The 20,530-nt window shown below is 40.2% G+C and overlaps 1 protein-coding gene across 9 annotated transcripts in view; it reads left to right on the top strand.

Moving 5' to 3' along the window:
* The window catches only part of LOC309481083 (NACHT, LRR and PYD domains-containing protein 3-like), a 32,660-nt gene extending 21,942 nt beyond the window's left edge, over positions 1-10,718 (top strand). For 8 of the 9 annotated variants that reach the window (XM_082145852.1, XM_082145848.1, XM_082145850.1 and 5 more), the window contains 3 exons: positions 5,579-5,752; positions 8,390-8,563; positions 10,232-10,718. In XM_082145852.1, the coding sequence (XP_082001978.1) occupies positions 5,579-5,752; positions 8,390-8,563; positions 10,232-10,238 (355 nt within the window). In that variant the 3' untranslated portion in view covers positions 10,239-10,718. The remainder of the gene's footprint in view (positions 1-5,578; positions 5,753-8,389; positions 8,564-10,231) is intronic. The other variant, XM_082145851.1, reaches the window with a different exon arrangement.
* Positions 10,719-20,530: the final 9,812 nt, after the last annotated feature.

Genomic DNA, 20,530 nt, shown 5'->3' with positions numbered 1-20,530 from the left:
TAAAATAAACTTTTTAATGCTACTTTTTCTCCCTGCTTTTTTATATTGATATGATTATATACCAAAATAATCTATTAAAGAAGGATTTTTATCTTACAAAGCTATGAAATCCATAGGTAAAATCACAGCTTTTTTTTTTTTTTAAGTGTTGGCCACCGAAGACCATTTTTGACCCAGGTAAAATCTTTGACCCAGGTGGTTGTTCGGACAGACCTGCCCCCCCACTGCTAAAGAAAATCCTAAAGGAAACACTGTAGCCTAATCAATAATTAAAGTGCAAGCTGAGAAACTGAAGTGGAGATGGAGAAAAGCTTCTTTATATGCCATTGCCTACATTTTAAACAGATGTCTGCCAATAGGCCTAAAACATTACATATATGGTTATTGTGACAGAGACTGGGACTCCAGGTTAATAAGATTCTGACTGAGTAGCAAGATATGAATTCAATTGTGATTCTGTGAGAATTCACAGATCCAGTTTCTCTTTTTAAATCTTCCCCTTAACATTTAAAGGAATCTGTGTGTGTGTGTGTGTGTGTGTGTGTGTGTGTGTGTGTGTGTGTGTGTGTGTGTGTGTGTGTGTGTGTGTGTGTGTGTTGTGTGTGTGTGTGTGTGTTGTGTGTGTGTGTGTGTGTGTGTGTGTGTGTGTGTGTGTGTGTGTGTGTGTGTGTGCTCAATATGGCTTCTGGAGAGCAAATGAAGGATAAAATATGAATTACTAAACAGACATTAATTAAGCAGTTCCCCATACTTTTAGAGTTACAACTAAAACCACTAGATGGCAGCAGCGTATAAGAGATGAACTGACAGCTAGTAAATCTTTGAACATGGAGTGCTAATGATAATAATGTAATATGTCAGGCTCACAAAATTGAAGTGCTATAAAAGTTGTAGAAATGACAAATTCAATGTGCATTGTATTAAACAAATCTTTACTGATATGCAAATAGACAATAGACATCCAGCAAAAGTGCATTTTGTTTCTTTATATGCAGCCAATGTTATCCAATGAGTTGTTTGCATTATTGAGGCATTTTATTATAATTGTATTACATTTTTGGTAACACTTTACAATAGGTCTCATTTGTTAATGCATTAACTAACATGAACTAACAGAGAGCAAATAGCCTTTATTAATGTTAATAAAATATTAGTGTTCATGTTAGTTCACAGTGCATGTTAACAGATACAACTTTGGATCTTAAAAATATCTTATAAAATGTTGAGCTTAACATTAACTAAGATTAATAAATGCTGTAGAATATTGTTCATTAATTGTTGGTTCATGTTAAAAGGAGAACTCTGGTCAATTTTAACATTGAGCTCATTTTTTTGTAAATGTGGAGTGCTGTCAGTACAGAGAACAACGACAGAAATCGGTGTTGCCTACACCATGTTATCCTCTTTATAAAATGTGCACCCTGTTGACTTCAATGGGGCCAGTTTTAAACCTGCTTTTAGCCTCTTAACATCCTTGATGTGTCATTACAAGTGGCCCAGCCATTGTGAGTGTTTCCTTTCAGAGTGAACACGGTGAATCTGACTGCAGTAGATGTGGAAATTATGAATAAACATTATGTTTATTCAGCCAGCGCTCATACCTGTATTTACTTCCTGTTTCGGTCGAGGGCCACAGTAGTCGATTGTCGAGTTCACGCGTGTGATCATAGGTAACTAAGCAACAGTGGAGAACTCGACAATCGACTACTGTGGTCTTCGACCGAAAACAGGAAGTAAATACAGGTATGAGCGCTGGCCCGAATTAACTTCATTTTTATTCATAATTTCCACATCTACTGCAGTCAGATTCACCATGTCAAACTGTGTGTGTGTGTGTGTGTGTGTGTGTGTGTGTGTGTGTGTGTGTGTGTGTGTGTGTGTGTGTGTGTGTGGTGTGTGTGTGTGTGTGTGTGTGTGTGTGTGTGTAACAATCGTCTTTCTGAGGAGAGCTACGAGAATTTCTGTCTTCTCTGTCACTATCATCTTTATTGTCAGTGTCCTGAAGGGACGTAGATGTGTGACATTTGTATGAGATCAATACAAATTATATTACAATTATACTCGTCCCTCTCTCTCTCTCTCCTCTGTCTTGCTCTGCCACACACACTATAATGAATACCCGTTCTTTATAGCGTTCTTCCTATAAGATTATTTTACAAAGTAATAGAGCCCGACCGATAAAGGATTTTTAAGGCCGATACCGATACAAATATTTGGTGATTTAAAAATCCGATATTCCGATATATCGGCCGATATATATATATATTTTTTTTTTTTTTTAAATCCAGAAACGCGTAACAAAACATGAACGATTTCCCTAACATTAGTTATTTGTCGTTATTTAAGAGTCCTCAGCCTTACTAAAATAATATGATAATGCAGTTTAAAAATAAACTTGTTTGTTTTATTGTCACAACAGAACAGAATATATTAAAGTTCTGATAAATATAATGTATAAAAATACAAACTTAAGATATGAAACTTAAAGTCCTTTGAACAAAAAAAAGGCAACTATTATTATTAATATTGACAGTAATAAATCAATTATGTATAATGTGTGTGTGTGTGTGTGTGTGTGTGTGTGTGTGTGTGTGTGTGTGAGTTGGTAATCATCACGTTGTGGGGACAAAATGTCCCCACAAGAATGGCAATATCCGAAATCCTTGTTCGTGTGGGGACATTTTTTGGTCCCCATGAGGAAAACGGTCTTATAAATCAAAAAAGTGATGTTTTTTCGAAAATGTGAAATTGCAGAAAGTTTTCTGTGATGGTAGGTTTAGGGGTAGGGTTAGTGTAAGGGAATAGAATATACAGTTTGTACAGTATAAAAATCATTATGTCTATGGAAAGTCCCCATAAAAAACGAAAACACTACATGCGTGTGTGTGTGTGTGTGTGTGTGTGTGTGAAGAACTGATAAGATTGTAAATGTGTACCTTGAAATGCAATGTAAGTCGCTTTTGATAAAAGCGTCTGCCAAATGTCAATGTTAAAGCTACCTTATAATTACAATGTCAACTTGCTTATCCCTTTACCTGCACTCTTTTAATTCTATCCATCTATTCCATCAAGCTACAACAAACCATTTTCAATCATCATTTGCTGCCTGCCTTCTAAAATCTACTACTTAGTGATGCACTAAATACATATGTGACTCGTTAATGCTGAGGCTAAACGAAGTCAGCAACGCACACTTGGATTTCACACACGTGTAAAAGAAAAGCTCACTTTTATGCACAGGCTGTGTTTGATACTTTTTCTCTGTCTAATGTTCACTCCTCGCGTGCCTAACTTACATTTTACAATGCAGAGACTGGAACTACAGATATGCTAGTTATAAATACAGTAATCATTACTTTATTTAGGCAGAATAAGTTCGTTGTGATTCCCAAGCTCATTAGCCGCGTTTCACTGTTGGGGCCAGTGTGAGCCAGGGCTTTAAACGGGCCGAGCCGGGCTAATAGCCTCGGGCCTGTGTTTCCACTGTCGGGCCAGTGCGAGCCAGGGCTTTAAACGGGCCGAGCCGGGCTAATAGCCTCGGGCCTGTGTTTCCACTGTCGGGCCAGTGGCGAGCCAGGGCTTTAAACGGGCCGAGCCGGGCTAATAGCCTCGGCCTGTGTTTCACTGTCGGGCCAGTGCGAGCCAGGGCTTTAAACGAGCCGTGCCGGGCTAATAGCACCGGGCCTGTGTTTCCACTGTCGGGTCAGTGTGAGCAGGGCTTTAACGGGCCGAGCCGGGCTAATAGCACCGGGCCTGTGTTTCCACTGTCGGGTCAGTGTGAGCCAGGGCTTTAAACGAGCCGTGCCGGGCTAATAGCACCGGGCCTGTGTTTCCACTGTCGGGGCCAGTGCGAGCCAGGGCTTTAAACGAGCCGTGCCGGGCTAATAGCACCGGGCCTGTGTTTCCACTGTCGGGTCAGTGTGAGCCAGGGCTTTAAACGGGCCGAGCCGGGCTAATAGCCTCGGGCCTGTGTTTCCACTGTCGGGCCAGTGCGAGCCAGGGCTTTAAACGGGCCGTGCCGGGCTAATAGCCTCGGGCCTGTGTTTCACTGTTGGGCCAGAAGCTCCACAGCGCTTCACTAAAACACACCCGTAAACACGCCTCTCTGGAACAACGTCACACTAATCCATCATTTCACCAACATATGGAAGTTTTATCAGAAAACTAATCAGAAATCACTGAAACCGCGTTGAAAACAAACATGATAAAAGCGGCCGTTTGCTGGCATTTTTGTTGTTTACTTGAATATTTAAAACCCAAGCATCGATGTTTTACCACAGGTTTACAATAAAAAGTGATACATTGATCATAATGAATTAATTTATGTCAAAATTGCACATTAGTCACTCAGAAATAAATTACCGTTAGGTCTATTTCACAAAAGAAAGAGGAGGTAGAGGACACACTTACTTCTTCAGTCGCGTCTGTTACTGTTTATCTGGTAGTTACAGGACATATTTACATCACATTTAGAAAGAATGATAATTTCTACAAATATATGCCACCAAAAATACGACCTGAGGAGCTTTAGCACTCTCTCGACTCCCATACAGATATTTTCAGTCAGAGAAACAGAGGAAGCTCCCGAAAAAAAAGTTGCTTTATTTTATCATGATAGTCCGGTATAAAGAGACGAGACGTAGTTCTACTGACAGATAAAATAAAACATGACTGTGATAGCCTTTATGATTGGTCTGATTTCTTCAAGCGTTCACTATGTTTACTATGGTAATGGTTAGCGCGCATAGTCTTTTGCATCACAAACACAAGGCATTCAAACATGAACGCGAGTTAAATTATTTTAAAAGTCTTTAATGCTGACAGAATCATCCGGCGCTGCCGTCTCCCGACTCAGGTGAACTCTGGACTCTGTTCGTAACCACTCCTCTAGCCCTGAGCGATCTTCCTGGTATAGTGCCCTCTGGTGGACAAACTATGCAGCGCCAACACTCATAACATGGTTGAAGGGTGTTTCGTCCGCTTTTATTTTATTTTTTAAATATTCATTTATCGGCCATTATAAATGCCGATACTGATAGTTTGAAAAATGCCTAATATCGGCCGATAATATCGGTCGGGCTCTACAAAGTAAATACCAAAATCATCCAGGAAATTATGGAGTTCTGCTGGACCCTTAGAATCGTCCCAATCCTCCCCTGCTAACACACACACACACACACACACACACACACACACACACACACACACACACACACACACACACACACACACACACACACACACCACACACGTTCCTTAAAATGTTTACAAATACATTAAGCTCACTCACACACACACACACACACACACACACACACACACACACACACACACACACACACACACACACACACACAAACACACACGTTGGGTTTACATGTTTTATGGGGACTTTCCATAGAAATGATTTTTATACTCTACAAACTCTATAATCAATCCCCTAATCCTAACTGATGAATTTTCACAATGTGAACTAATGAGTATTTGTATATATTTCATATTGACAGGATTATGTTATTTTTTAAGTGTCATGTTTATCTCTGGATATAGGCTTAATGTGTGTCATTGTTCTCTACAGGTTGAGTGTGTGTGGTGTGACAGATGAAGGTTGTGCTGCTCTGGCTTCAGCTCTGAGATCAAACCCCTCACACCTGAGAGTTCTGCATCTGTCACATAATAATCTAGGAGACTCAGGAGTGAAGCTGTTTTCTGCTGTACTGGCGAATCCTCACTGTAAACTGGAGACACTGGGGTAAGATCATTCGTTACTCTCACATGAAACTGTCACTAATGGCGTTTCCATTACAGATTTGCGCAAAACTTTTTTAATGAGCGTTTGGTGTAGATCTACTAGGCATAGAGATATCTGAACATCTTTGCCAAGCGCAAACCAGTACAGAAGTAGCCCAGTGTTTCCTCTATGTTGATTAGTTAATGGCGGCCCGCCACGGCAAATTTGTTGCCGCCACGGTAACGTTAGGGCTCTAGTCTACAGTGCGACCATTTCACTCGCATTTGTGCCTAAATATGTCTGTGTGCGACCATGAAAAGAATGAGCGCTGGCCGAATTAACTTCATTTTTATTCATAATTTTCACATCTACTGCAGTCAGATTCACCATGTCAAACTGTGTGTGTGTGTGTGTGTGTGTGTGTGTGTGTGTGTGTGTGTGTGTGTGTGTGTGTGTGTGTGTGTGTGTGTGTGTGTGTGTGTGTGTGTGTGTGTGTGTAACAATCGTCTTTCTGAGGAGAGCTCATAGACTGTAAAAAATATGGACAAAGCGTCTGTGACGTCACCCATAGACTTTCTGAAGAACGGGTTTGAAGCCATTTATGGGGGGTATGGGCGGCGCCATCTTGGAAAATCTTGGGAAATCTTGGGAAATCCTAACCCCGCCCACCTTCTGACGCAGCGCGCGTCACTCCTACTCTGGTTATCTCGGTGTATATTTTAGGCAACGAAATATGTTATAAAACACCACACTAACTCTTTTCGTTTTCATTTAAAGAAATCTTAAACATTATAGCCACACAAATGTGGTTCAGGCAACACGTATTGATTATATTCACTGCACACAACGTTTGCCTATTTATAACAAAACGAAATATAAAACACAAACCTGCCTCTTTTCGTTTTAAATATAATATACAAATATTAAACATTTTAATATGGTCCAGGCAATATGTGCATTTGTACTAAACAACAGATGTTGCAGTAAACAACATTACAGATCATCTTCGTTGTATTAAAATTTTAAATGACAAAACTCAACCCAGTCTCTTTTTGTTAAATTTCAGTTTTATCAATATTAGCTATTATAAAAGTATAAGTAAAAGGTAAAGTTACAAGAAGCTATACAAATAAAGCAAACAATTCAGTCAAACATAAAAAGTCAGCGCTCGATCTAGTCTAACCATACAACAGTAAAGTTAAATAGCTTATAAACTTATGAAACTTCCCCTCAGCCAAACCGATTGCCCTGGGAACAAATGATAGATTTACGTTACGAGACCAAAAATCGCCCGTTAGATATAGACAAGACGAATTATATCTCATGTTTAACCACTACAGAGACGCCAGAGTCAGCGGCAAACCTCAGAACGACTAGCCGAGGAAAGGCTGCTCCAGGCGGGGTACATGAACGCCGAGCGCCCGGTCATCACTGGATCTCACAACTGGATACAATTTTCATAAATCTTTATAAATAAACCACATATTTGAGCTTTAAACAACTACATTCTCGCCTGAAAAACTCTTAAAACTACATTTCATGATACAGAAACAGTAGTATTATATGTCAACTGTATTAAAAAATGGCGCTTCTTATGTTGTCATTCTCCGTGGCGCTGCCTTGTCAGCTGTCAATCAAGCTGTCAATCAAAGTTAACCACGCCCTTATTGTCATACATTTTATATCTAAATACGATCTAAACTAACGAGTTAGAAAAAAATTCACAGCCCTCATGGTTGTTAGGCACTCGGAACCTATCGAAAAATACAATAAAAGTCCATGGGACCAACCTGTAAAAACATGAATTTATGCTGTGAAAACGGACATTTTAACATGGGGGCTATGGACATTTGCTACCTTTTGGGACCTTCCCCTAGCAGATTTTCGATGTATTGCAGTTTTTCGCACTTCCGGGTAGGCTTCATTTTTCAGATCAGAATGTTGCCGCTTGGGAGAGCTACGAGAATTTCTGTCTTCTCTGTCACTATCATCTTTATTGTCAGTTTCCTGAAGGGACGTAGATGTGTGACATTTGTATGAGATCAATACAAATTATATTACAATTATACTCGTCCCTCTCTCTCTCTCTCCTCTGTCTTGCTCTGCCACACACACTATAATGAATACCCGTTCTTTATAGCGTTCTTCCTATAAGATTATTTTACAAAGTAAATACCAAAATCATCCAGGAAATTATGGAGTTCTGCTGGACCCTTAGAATCGTCCCAATCCTCTCCTGCTAACACACACACACGCACGCACGCACGCACGCACGCACGCACACACACACACACACACACACACACACACATTCCTTAAAATGTTTACAAATACATTAAGCGCACACACACGCACACACACACACACACACACGCACACACACTCACACACACACACACACACACACACGCACACGCACACACACACACACACACCCACACACGTTGGGTTTACATGTTTTATGGGGACTTTTCATAGAAATAATGATTTTTATACTCTACAAACTCTATAATCAATCCCCTAATCCTAACTGATGAATTTTCACAATGTGAACTAATGAGTATTTGTATATATTTCATATTGACAGGATTATGTTATTTTTTAAGTGTCATGTTTATCTCTGGATATAGGCTTAATGTGTGTCATTGTTCTCTACAGGTTGTATAGGTGTGGTGTGACAGATGAAGGTTGTGCTGCTCTGGCTTCAGCTCTGAGATCAAACCCCTCACACCTGAGAGATCTGAATCTGTCTGATAATAATCTAGGAGACTCAGGAGTGAAGCTGTTGAAGGATCTGAGGGATGATCCACATTATAAACTGGAGACACTAGAGTAAGAATAGTTTAACGATTTTCATCATCATATTTTTATTTAAAGTTCAAATGTCTGATTTACTCACTAGAAATATAAGTAAATTGTACCATGTTCAGTAACACCACGTGTGTGTGTGTGTGCGTGTGTGTGTGTGTGTGTGTGTGTGTGTGTGTGTGTGTGTGTGTGTGTGTGTGTGTGTGTGTGTGTGTGTGTGTGTGTGGATATTTTGTCTGAGATCATCAGATAATGAGTCTTAAATTCAGCTTCAGTTTCTGTAGGTCTCTGAACTTTAAACTGTGTTTAATATGAGTGTAATTCTGCTCATACTGTTGTGACTGATTGTGAAAATAATATTAATGTTATTTCCAGCTTTTCCCCTTTAACTGTCTCTATAGGCATCTTTACACAGCGAGTTAAGGCTGCTCTAAAGCGGCTCTGTGTCTGCTCAAAGTTCTGTGGAAAGACACAATGCCGCATGAAAGCAGACTTAAAATATGCCGGGTCTGACCCGCCTCAGCCCCTAGTGTCAAAGATGACTCTGATATTGTTTTGTTCAGTGTAAATGAACGCGATCTTGTGTCGCTCTAAACTACGCCATTGTCATGACAACCAAACGCGCGGCGCGAGAATCAAGAAGCGGAAGACTAAACATATCGGCCATAATCCATATTGTTTTAGCCAAATTAAAAAATGTCAGCCAACAAGAGACAATAAAGTAAAAGTGTCCTGTACTCACATCGTGAAGAAACCACCAGAATAACAGAGTCGACGTGTGTAATCTTCCTCTGAAGAGACTGGCAGATCAACACGCTTCTACATTTCTCTCAGATACGCTAAATGCTTATTCACCCTCACTGTGTGATATTATATTCCAGAAATCATCTTCTTGAGGACGATATTACACACACACACACACACACACACACACACACACACACACACACGACAGCAGAATTGTTCTTTCTGGCTCTTTGAAAAACATGAATGAATCCTGCGGTGATCGACCCGGTGTAATAATTCATAATATATTTGTAGCATTTGTTCCATCTGGAATAGTTTTATTAAGAAATATAAAATAGCTCTCAGTACCACAGAATTATGACAAACATCAGAGCGTGAGATCGCTATATCACACAGAGGAAATCTGAAATTCTGTGTTTTTATTTATCTTGAGTTTTATTTCTTTAATATTTAATTACTTTTAAATTCATTTTATAACACTTTGTTAAAACTGTAGTTTTAAAATAGTAATGTTCAAAGTATTATTTCCCACGATTTTAATAACTAATTCCTGTGTAAATGCATTTATGTTCTCGGCGTCAGAGAAGCAATAAACATTCTGTGTAAATGCACATTTTGTGATTTTATGCCGCTTCAGATTTGGTTTGTGTGTAAAGACGCCTTATGTGTGTGATAATCTGAGATCTGGGTTGTTATTAACTGATATTAAATGTGTAGTGAGTGTAATGGTCATTTCTGCTGGTTCTGGATCAGCTGTCCGGTGTGTGAAAGTGACCTTTCATGTGCTTTTGAGTTTGTAAAGTGACTTTGAGCATCAGAGAGAAGCGATATGATCATGCTTGAGAATGAATTAATATAGATTATCTAGTTAGTTTTCTTATGAAAAGATGTGACAGATGTAATATCTCATACTGCATATGTGACTGTGTGTGTGTTTTATTTTAGCTTATAGATGACAGTGTGATCTTGTGCTGATCATCTGATGGTGAATAAGGATCCACTACAGAGACTCAGTCAACAGAATCAACAGAGACTGAAGATACAGTGACTTCACTGTTAGAAATGAAGACTTCATTTAGATTTCAGCGATCCTCTGACAGACCTGATGAGGCGGCAGTGAAACACCTTTTATTTCACAGCAAATTACAGTTTCTCATTCATAGATTAATCATTTTATGTGTATAAACGCACAGTAACTCAAAAAGCTCTGAGTTTTGTCACAGAGTAAATAAAGAGCCTGAATATCTCTGTGTTTGTGTTGTACCAGCAGAGGGAGACAAAGACTGATGAAATATTCATTTTTCATAATTATGAGAAGAAGAAGAAACAGTTCAAGCTCACTTTTGGAAAACAATGGAAGCTCAAGTTTATACATCATGTTTTAATAATGGTTGCATTACATGTGTATTAATGTATTAAAGGGGTCATATGATGTGTTTTCATGTTTTCTTTTTCTTTAGTGTGTTATGTAGATGTTTTTGCATGTATAAGATCTACAAACTTACAAAGCTCAAAGTCTCCTACAAAAGATTTTGGTGCTCGAGACCCTTTTTCAAAATGAATCAGAAGTGCCCCTCTCAAACAAATATCAATGATAATATTGTGGTCAATAAAACAAAATGCATTCGATTATAATTAACATGACAATGTGAACAAAACTAACGACAATTTATTATTTTTTCCTAAGTGTTAACAACTTAGTGTTAAAGGGGGGGTACAATGGTGTTTCATGTATTCAGAGTTGTTTACAGTGTTAAAGAGATGGATTCTCATGCTAAACATGGCCAAAGTCTAAAAAAAATATTTTGGACGAATAACGGAGAATTTCTGTGCCGAAAATCTTACTTCCGGGTAGTACAAGTTTCGGCTGATTTTTTTCGATCGTGGATCTAATGACGTAGACCAGAGTGGAACTCCAGGGTGACCAGACGTCCCGAAAAATTCGGGACAGTCCCGAAATCTAAACTGTTGTCCCGAATCCCGAATCTGGCCCTAATTGTCCCGAAAATTATACTAAAGCAAAATCTTGAGTAGTTATTGTCTGATAAACATTAAAAACTGTTTGCGGAGGTTGAGGCCGGCGACACACTGGCTGCGTGGCGTGTCCGTTTTTATTTCGGCTCCCCTGTTAACAGGTTAACTCGTCCGTTAGAGCTTGCACACTGCCTGCGTGACACGCGCGTCTCAGGCGCGCCTCGAGCCGCGCGGAAAACGCGTGCATGCTAGAAATAGAACCGACGCCTATTTTTCACGCAACACGCAAGGCAAAATAGAATAGGAAAATATGTTTGTATGTCATTTTGACATGAAAACATAATAAATGACATTTTGATGTTTGAAAGTTTAAGTTTTTACATAAATGCAGATATAAATGTAATAATAAAAAAAAATATGATCGATTTTCAAATATTGCACCTGTCAATACAGAACGAAATATTCTGTAGCCTATTTTGCCTATTATTAGAGCGCAAGTTGCTGCAGCCGCGAGGACAGTGCTGCACGCGTAAAGGAGTGATTGATTGTAATTGATTGTTCGTGGCACTGCAAACAAATACTTCACTACACAATTATCTCGTTATTTTCGTTTAAGCTTATTAGCGTTAGGCTATACTGAAAGGTCTGATTTACGCACTGTTACTTACAACAGTCATTGTTTTTTTTCTTTTCACAATGTCATTTGAGTTCATGATTTTAATGTGTTTTTTTTTTTTTTTTGTGTCAGACTAAAGAATAATGACAGACGTTGATCTTTGAATAAAAATATGTTTGGTTCAGGTTTGAAATTCATTATCTTTTATTATAGGCTACGCAGTCTAATATCATAGAAGCCCCCCATCCCGTCACCCCAGACCCCGGACCCCATTTCAGCCAATCTCATCTGGTCACCCCTCTCGGGAAAAGCTCGCCCGCGAGGAAAGCATGTTTCTGGCTTGTGTGAGGGCCCGTCCACACGGAGACGCGTTTCGCTGTATACGTATACATTTTTTATCGTATTGGCGTTTCGTCCACACGGATCCGGCGTTTTCTGAGACTGAAACAGCTATTTTTTGAAACCGGGTCCCAAGGTGGATAAATCTGAAAACGCCGCCCTTGCGTTTTCGTGTGTACGGCCAATCCGTACATTTTGTGAAACGATGATGTCATCACACCAAGTGTCAACTAGTCAGACACCGTTAAGTCACAGCAACTACATTTATTGTTTTTCATATTGTTCAACAAAGTTGAATCTATAATTCGCTTTCATTCAGTGTCTGATATGTTAAAGTCCGATGCAGCACAAACGAAGCACAAACGAACGAGACTATTTTGGGTGAATTTGGAGCGTGTGGGGGGCTGGTGACGTCATTGTCTATGTCTGATATGTTAAAGTCCGATGCAGCACAAACGAAAATTTTACCGGCACAAACCAGCACAAACGAACGAGCCTATTTTGGGTGAATTTGGAGCGTGTGGGTGGGCTGAGTGACCTCAGAATGACCAAAAACATATTATTTTAATATCTAAAAAACCGAAGCAGCACAAACGAAACTTTTACAGCACAAACCGGCACTGTAAGCTGCTAAAAGTATTCAGAAAAAGACACTCCACAATTTTTTTAATACATTTTTTTTTTATTGGTTATTTTATTTTATTTTAATACAAAATTAAGCATCAGTCACACGTAGCTTACAGCCAGAGTAGTGACAGTAGGCCTACATTACATATCAGTGCATTGGTGATTATATAAAGACCAAATGTCAATAGCACAAATCTAAAATAAAACATTCCCATATCTACAGAAAAGAACACTGACAGCTGTGCGAGCACAAACGAACCGGACAGGTTTGTAGACGAGATGGATGGAGAGCGCGGCTTGCTTGCGTGACGTCACTACTCCTCCAAAGATTTTGTGATGTCTAAAGAATGGAATCATTTATGATGGTTCTTTCTACGGCACAAACCAGCACAAATCGAGCACAAACAAAAAGCACCGGTTTGGGGCGATTTGGACGGTATGGGGTGGAGAGTGACGTCACTGTCACGAATCCAATGTGTTATTTCTAAGGAGGGGGAAAAGATACAATGTTCATCGTAACGGCACAAACCGGCACAAACGAGCGGCACAGTTTTGCAACGATTTGGACCATATGGGGTGGACAGTTATGTAATTGTACTTAAAAAGTTTATTTTTTAATGTTTAAGAGGGGATCGTAGTTGCAATGTTTCTTTCAACGGCACAAACCGGCACAAATCGAGCACAAACGAACGACACCGGTTTGGTGCGATTTAGATGAGGTGGGGTGGAGAGTGACGTCACAGCTCCTGAATTAAATTTGTTCTATCTGCGAAAGGAAAACAGATACAGTGTTTGTTTTAACGGCACAAACCAGCACAAACCGAGCACAAACGAACGACACCGGTTTGGAGCGATTTGAAGGACATGGGGTGGAGAGTGACGTCACACAACCCAAAAAATAATGTTCAATATCTCAAACACCAAACCAGCACAAACGTTCGTTTTTGCGGCACAAATCAGCACAAACGCAGCACAAACAAATGGCATAGTTTTGGAAATTATTTCGTTTTATGGGGTGCCAACTTCACGGAGGTATGTTACCTGAGCAAGACAAGACCGTGTCAGTGTCACAGGTAAGCATCAAACATGCACAAATGTAGGTTATTATTTTAAAAAATATATTTTTTTTTTACTTTTGGACCGAAAGCATCCTAATTAATGATGCGACTTTCGCTATTATTATTCTGCAATGTCATAACATAGATAGTCGCCTATTTATTATCATAATTCGCTATGTGTACGGTAGTAATAATAAACGTGCAACTAATAAATCATTTGATTTCTGGAAAAAAACGTTAGAGCTCTTTTAATGCCTAAAGCATAAAGTAAAAAAAAAAAAAATATCCGTAAGTAATATTTTGGTATTCTGTTACTTCATAGGTCATCTCATACCTGGCCGAACCCACAATTCCCAGGAACCACAGTCCATTGGAGTACTGGAAATGCAACCAGGCCCGTTTCCCTGCCCTCGCTCCTGTACGCAAGTACCTGTGTGCGCCCTGCACAAGCGTTGGCAGTGAACGGCTTTTTAGCGTTGCCTCTGGTGTGATAGATGAAAAGAGAAATCGAATGGACGGTGAAAAAGCAGAGATGCTCATTTTTGTGAAGAAAAACCTACCTCTGGTATTAAGAAAATAGCTGAATAGAAGCCTACCGGTCAGCCGAAGGTGTCACCCTAGTTAGTTGGACTGAAAAGGTTTGCACCACTCAAGTTCAAGTAAAGGATAAGATGTCCTTGAATTTTTATTTTATTTTTTGCAATACAGAGAGCATATTGTTTGTCACTGAGTTGTTACCAGACTGTCTGTGGCTCACAAGATAATATGTGGAGCTTGGTTTTAAGTTTGATTATACTTTAAAGTGGGTCCTCAGGACTGAAGTGGAGGTCTGGACTACAGCTGCTTGTTTTGTGCACTTGAAGTGTTTTCTGTAAGTTTCAGTACAATGTCAAGTTAACCACTATGTTGGGGGAGCATTTGGTAGACCTGTTCCAGTAGGAAAAGATGTAAAAAAAAAAATTTTTTTTAAATTATTTGTATTTATTTTACTCTTAAGGACTGAAGTTTCGAAGTCTAAACTTAAAAATAAAATGTTGCACTGGCATATCATTTATTCTCCAAGTGAAATAATTGACCTGTTTTTCAGGGGTGAATGTCTGTCTACATTTGTACAATGATACATTTATGGTAGAATCAGTACAGAAGAGAGACTTGGATTTCTCTTCAGTAAAATTAAAGTGTAAATATATCAGGTGAAAAATTTGTATTTGTATATCGGTATCGGCATCGGCCAAAATTATTTTGAAAATATCGGCATATCGAATATCGGCCAAAATCCAATATCATGCATCCCTAGATTTAACGACATAACATCTCATTATTATGACAAAAGATGTTGTTTAAATGACATAACATCTCGTTATTACATCATAATTGGGTGGATAAAATAATATGTATGTGTCAGCAATACACCACCGTACAAACTGCCTTGAGATCAGGCTGAACTATTAGGCCGACACTTCTGAATACACAATACAAACACAAACACATAAATATGCTGTTTAAAGCTCTTCCAGTTGTGGTTCAGGATCAGGGTGGACACACTGGATTGTAGAAGCTAAAAGCTGCAGTGTAAGGCCACAAAACACACACACACACACACACACACACACACACACACACACCTGTAGTGTAAATGTACGACAACTTTCACAAAATAAAAGCTTTGACATGACCATTTTGTCGTATTTTTGTGTTAATGGAATTAAACTAAAACCTTTTATTTCTATTGTTTTGATGTTTTGTTGGGAAAACAAATATTAGACAGATTCTTCTAAAAAAGGCTGAAATATATTTCACTAAAATATTACAGATTAAAACACGAAAGAAAACGTGAGTTTCAGCTCATTGTGGCGCGCTCCAAACATCTATAAAGGAAACAGAGACATTACGTTTGTTTCCGTTATTTTACAAAATCTGAATATCTTTTGTAAATGTATGAATTATGTCTTACTTTTATCTGTATGAGCATAAATTACGGAGTAAGAGTTTACTCTCTTGGAAGGAATAAATCCAGTGGTCGCGCCGCCGCCTCTGAATAAAATACAGTCAAACATATAAAATGTTACAGCACTCAATCTGAATAGTCTGTAATATATCTGTTATATCGGCCCTCATGCTGTCCAAAACAAGCAATGTGAAAAAATCCTCCCGGTCTCTTGCCATAGCACTCCGTCAGCCATTCCTTCATTAGGCTTTCCATCATCCACCCTTTCTTGTTTACTTTCACAACGATTTCTTTCAGGAGGTTTTCTTTTGGCATAGTCATCCTCTTAAAAATCACCATTGGTGGAAGCTTTTGTCCGGACGCCGTACAGCTCAGAACACAAGTGAAATGCCTTCTCTCATGACCAGTTCAGCGTGACCGACGATTCACCTTTCTTGTTAACGGTCCTAGTGAGAGGCAGGTCAAACGTCAAAGGTACTTCATCCATATTTATGATGTCGTCTGGTCCGATGGAATTTTTTTGGGCTTTGAAAGTTTTATTGATTTTAATTATATTACATTGGTTTATAAATGTCTAAATAATCATGTCTCACCATCATTTTCTAAACTAGTAAGCAGTGTTGTAGTCGAGACCAGCTCACTCGAGTCCGAGTCGAGACCGAGACCAGAGAGGGTCGAGTCCGAGTCGAGACCGAGACCAAAGAGAGTCGAGTCCGAGTCGAGACCGAGACCAGAGAGAGTCGAGTCCGAGTCGAGACCGAGACCAGAGAGAGTCGAGTCCGAGTCGAGACCGAGACCAGAGAGAGTCGAGTCCGAGTCGAGACCGAGACCAAAGAGAGTCGAGTCCGAGTCGAGACCGAGACCAAAGAGAGTCGAGTCGAGACCGAGACCAGAGAGAGTCGAGTCCGAGTCGAGACCGAGACCAGAGAGGGTCGAGTCCGAGTCGAGACCGAGACCAGAGAGAGTCGAGTCCGAGTCGAGACCGAGACCAGAGAGAGTCGAGTCCGAGTCGAGACCGAGACCAGAGAGAGAGTCGAGTCCGAGTCGAGACCGAGACCAGAGAGGGTCGAGTCCGAGTCGAGACCGAGACCAGAGAGAGTCGAGTCCGAGTCGAGACCGAGACCAGAGAGAGAGTCGAGTCCGAGTCGAGACCGAGACCAGAGAGGGTCGAGTCCGAGTCCAGACCGAGACCAGAGAGAGTCAAGTCCGAGTCGAGACCGAGACCAGAGAGAGTCGAGTCCGAGTCGAGTCCGAGTCGAGTCGAGACCGAGACCAGAGAGAGTCGAGTCCGAGTCGAGTCGAGACCGAGACCAGAGAGAGTCGAGTCCGAGTCGAGTCGAGACCGAGACCAGAGAGAGTCGAGTCCGAGTCGAGTCGAGACCGAGACCAGAGAGAGTCGAGTCGAGACCGAGACCAGAGAGGTTGGATAACCTAAGGTTGGGTCTAAAAACCAGACCTAAAGATATCTTCAAGAATATGTAAAATATTTGGTGGTAACAATAAAATTGGCACCATACTCAAACAGTTAATCAAATATACCATGGAATCATGTACACTGTAATGGTAAAAAGGCCACATAGTAGGTGGTGTAAAGGTCATTTTATTACAATTATTACGCGAACGTTAGTCTCAAGTCATGCGCAGTTGCGCACAAGAAAGTCAGCAATCATTGGACGTTTCAATCAAACAACAATTTAAAGAAATATTAACATACAGTAACAATCATGAAATATTTTGAATGGGACTCGAGTGGACTCGGGAATAAGTCTGAGTCCTAATATGTTCGAGTACGAGTCAATTCCGAGTCAAAATGCACACGAGTCCATGACAAGACCGAGACCATTAAAATATGGTCTCGAGACCGAGTCCGAGACCGAGTCCGAGTCTCGAGTACACAACACTGCTAGTAAGTAGGCGTCAAAGCCCTCATCGGGCGAACACACGAGCCACTGTCAGAGGTGACTGTCTAGTCCCGAAGTGTAAGACCTCGTTCGGTCAGTCTGCTTTCTCAGTAAAGGGGACAAATCTCTGGAATGCTTTACCCACTGATTTAAAACTAGAGACCGATGGAAATGCTTTTAAAAGAGGACTTAAACAATGGCTAAAAACAAAGCAACAGTGCTCACATGAATTGCCTACTATTAATAGTCTTTGATTCTGATGTTTTGTTGTTTATTCTTCTTGTGTTTTGTGGTATACTGTAGTTATTTTTTGTTAATATCGTTATTATTATTGTGATATTAGTCTTGATATTGTATTTCTTTGCTAAAAGCCTCCCGTGGACAGGTGTTGAAAATTAGCATGTGTGCTATAACACTCATACTAATACATATGGTTCAACCTATGTCATTGTATGTCCATGTCAAATAAAATCAATTCAATTCTCGGCTATCTTTCTTTGAGTGAATTCGCGAAAGTTTCTAACTTTTTCCTCATAGTCGGGAGGGAGTTGCTGACACAGAGTCGTCCCTGATGGACAGGCCTTTTCGTCTCATAAATCTGAGACACCACGATGGCCCACCTCTAAAATCTTCAATCTACTTTTCGGTGGCAATGGTTTTGGCTTTCAGTCGGATCTGTACGGTGGAAACACCGCGGCCGTCTGCTCTTTGTGTGTTCACCCAGTCTTCAAGAACGTTTTCAAGTTTGGGCCATCTGCTTTTATGACCCGCTGAAGGCTTTTGTCGTCTTTCTGCATAGACTCAGTTCTTCACGCTGCCGTCTCCACCGTCTCACCATCCATTCATTGATGCCAAGCTTACGTGCAGCAGCTCTATTTCCTTCTTCTACAGCCAGATCGATGGCCTTTAACTTAAAAGCTGCATCATATGCATGTCTTCCTTAGTTTTCCATGATGTGTGTGTGTGCATGATGCGCAAAAATTACTGTTCAAAACTCTATCAAACTTGCGTCTTCCTCTGCGCATTCTCTTCCACCTGTCTAATTGTGTTTGAATGGAGATCACAGTATTTTAAAGATGAATGGTGCAGCTCTACTGTCTTATCTCTCTCTCAGCATATGAGCAGCGCAAGGGCTTTCAGTGCTTTCAGTCTCACGGCTCTTCCACACGTCCACTTGAAATGGATATTACGACACTCAACACTCATATGCTGCGTTCATGTCATCTCGTAAAGATTGTCACATATAACAACAATCATTATCTACAAGCATAGCGATTATTATTCAATAAGAGAAAATAAAGGACTAAATTTGAAAGTTTATTAAATGAACTAAAATTATACATTCATAACTATACAAATAATGACACACTGCATACAGTACAACACCATTCTCTGATCAGATCTATGAAATCAAGCCGTCGTGCTCAATCGTGTTTAATAGACAGCATGACCAGACCATTCAGTCTTTCCTGAGACAGTGTTCACTAAAACATTGACAGGATCATTGAATCAGTGATTTGAACTCAGTAAACTAAATCAGTTCTGTTCCTGAATGAATCATCTAGACTGGTTTATTAACGGGTTTCTCCTATTCACGGCAATGAACCGACTCAAATGATTCATTCACGACTCGGACATCATTACAAATGTATATCTATGACAGAACGACATCGTAAATGTTGATCGATTCCTCACAGAAATTCACTCCAAGTCTTCAGAAAGCCTAAATATATACATCACTGGACTAGTTTTATTGTCACTTGGTGATTTTCCGTTTCTGCCCTGTGTCGTTTCTGAATAACACACACACACACACACACACACACACACACAAACACGTTCCTTAAAATGTTTACAAATACATTGAGCACACACACACACACAAACACACAGACACACACACACAGATGTTCCTTAAAATGTTTACAAATACATTAAACAGACACACACACACACAGACACAAACGTTCCTTAAAAGGCTTACAAATACATTGAGCACACACACACACACACAGACACACACACTGTTTTATGGTGCTTAATTTAACCCCTTGTTTGGGTCTTAAATATAGACACCTTCTACCTTATTTTGTTTATTCTCAGGTTAGGTAAAGTCAGTCAAATTCGTTCTAAACAATAAGTATATAAATTTTCATACTTACAATTGAGTCGAAAGACTGCTCTGTGGTTTAGTTCAGCTCAATCTTTAGTAAAACAGAGACTTAAGGCAGGCGAGCTTCTTAATTTCAATTATATGTTTTTTTTTATTAAATACAGGTTAACTAGTTTAATTAAAAGGTACTAATATATAAAATTAAAATAAAAGCAAATCCAAACCAAATAATTTACAAGCTTTCATCTTCATGAGGCGCAATGGCAAGGCATCTAACACCGGAGACGCCATCCTTGGTGATCTAACACCGGAGAGGCCGTCCTTGGTGATCTAACACCGGAGAGGCCGTCCTTGGTGATCTAACACCGGAGAGGCCGTCCTTGGTGATCTAACCCCGGAGAGGCCGTCCTTGGTGATCTAACCCCGGAGAGGCCGTCCTTGGTGATCTAACCCCGGAGAGGCCGTCCTTGGTGATCTAACACCGGAGAGGCCGTCCTTGGTGATCTAACACCGGAGAGGCCGTCATTGTTGATCTAACACCGGAGAGGCCGTCCTTGGTGATCTAACCCCGGAGAGGCCGTCCTTGGTGATCTAACACCGGAGAGGCCGTCCTTGGTGATCTAACCCCGGAGAGGCCGTCCTTGGTGATCTAACCCCGGAGAGGCCGT

The sequence above is a fragment of the Leuciscus leuciscus genome (assembly GCF_965113295.1).
Source record: "Leuciscus leuciscus genome assembly, chromosome: 18".
Taxonomy (NCBI): Eukaryota; Metazoa; Chordata; class Actinopteri; order Cypriniformes; family Leuciscidae; genus Leuciscus; species Leuciscus leuciscus.
This window is presented reverse-complemented; position numbering and strand designations above follow the sequence as displayed.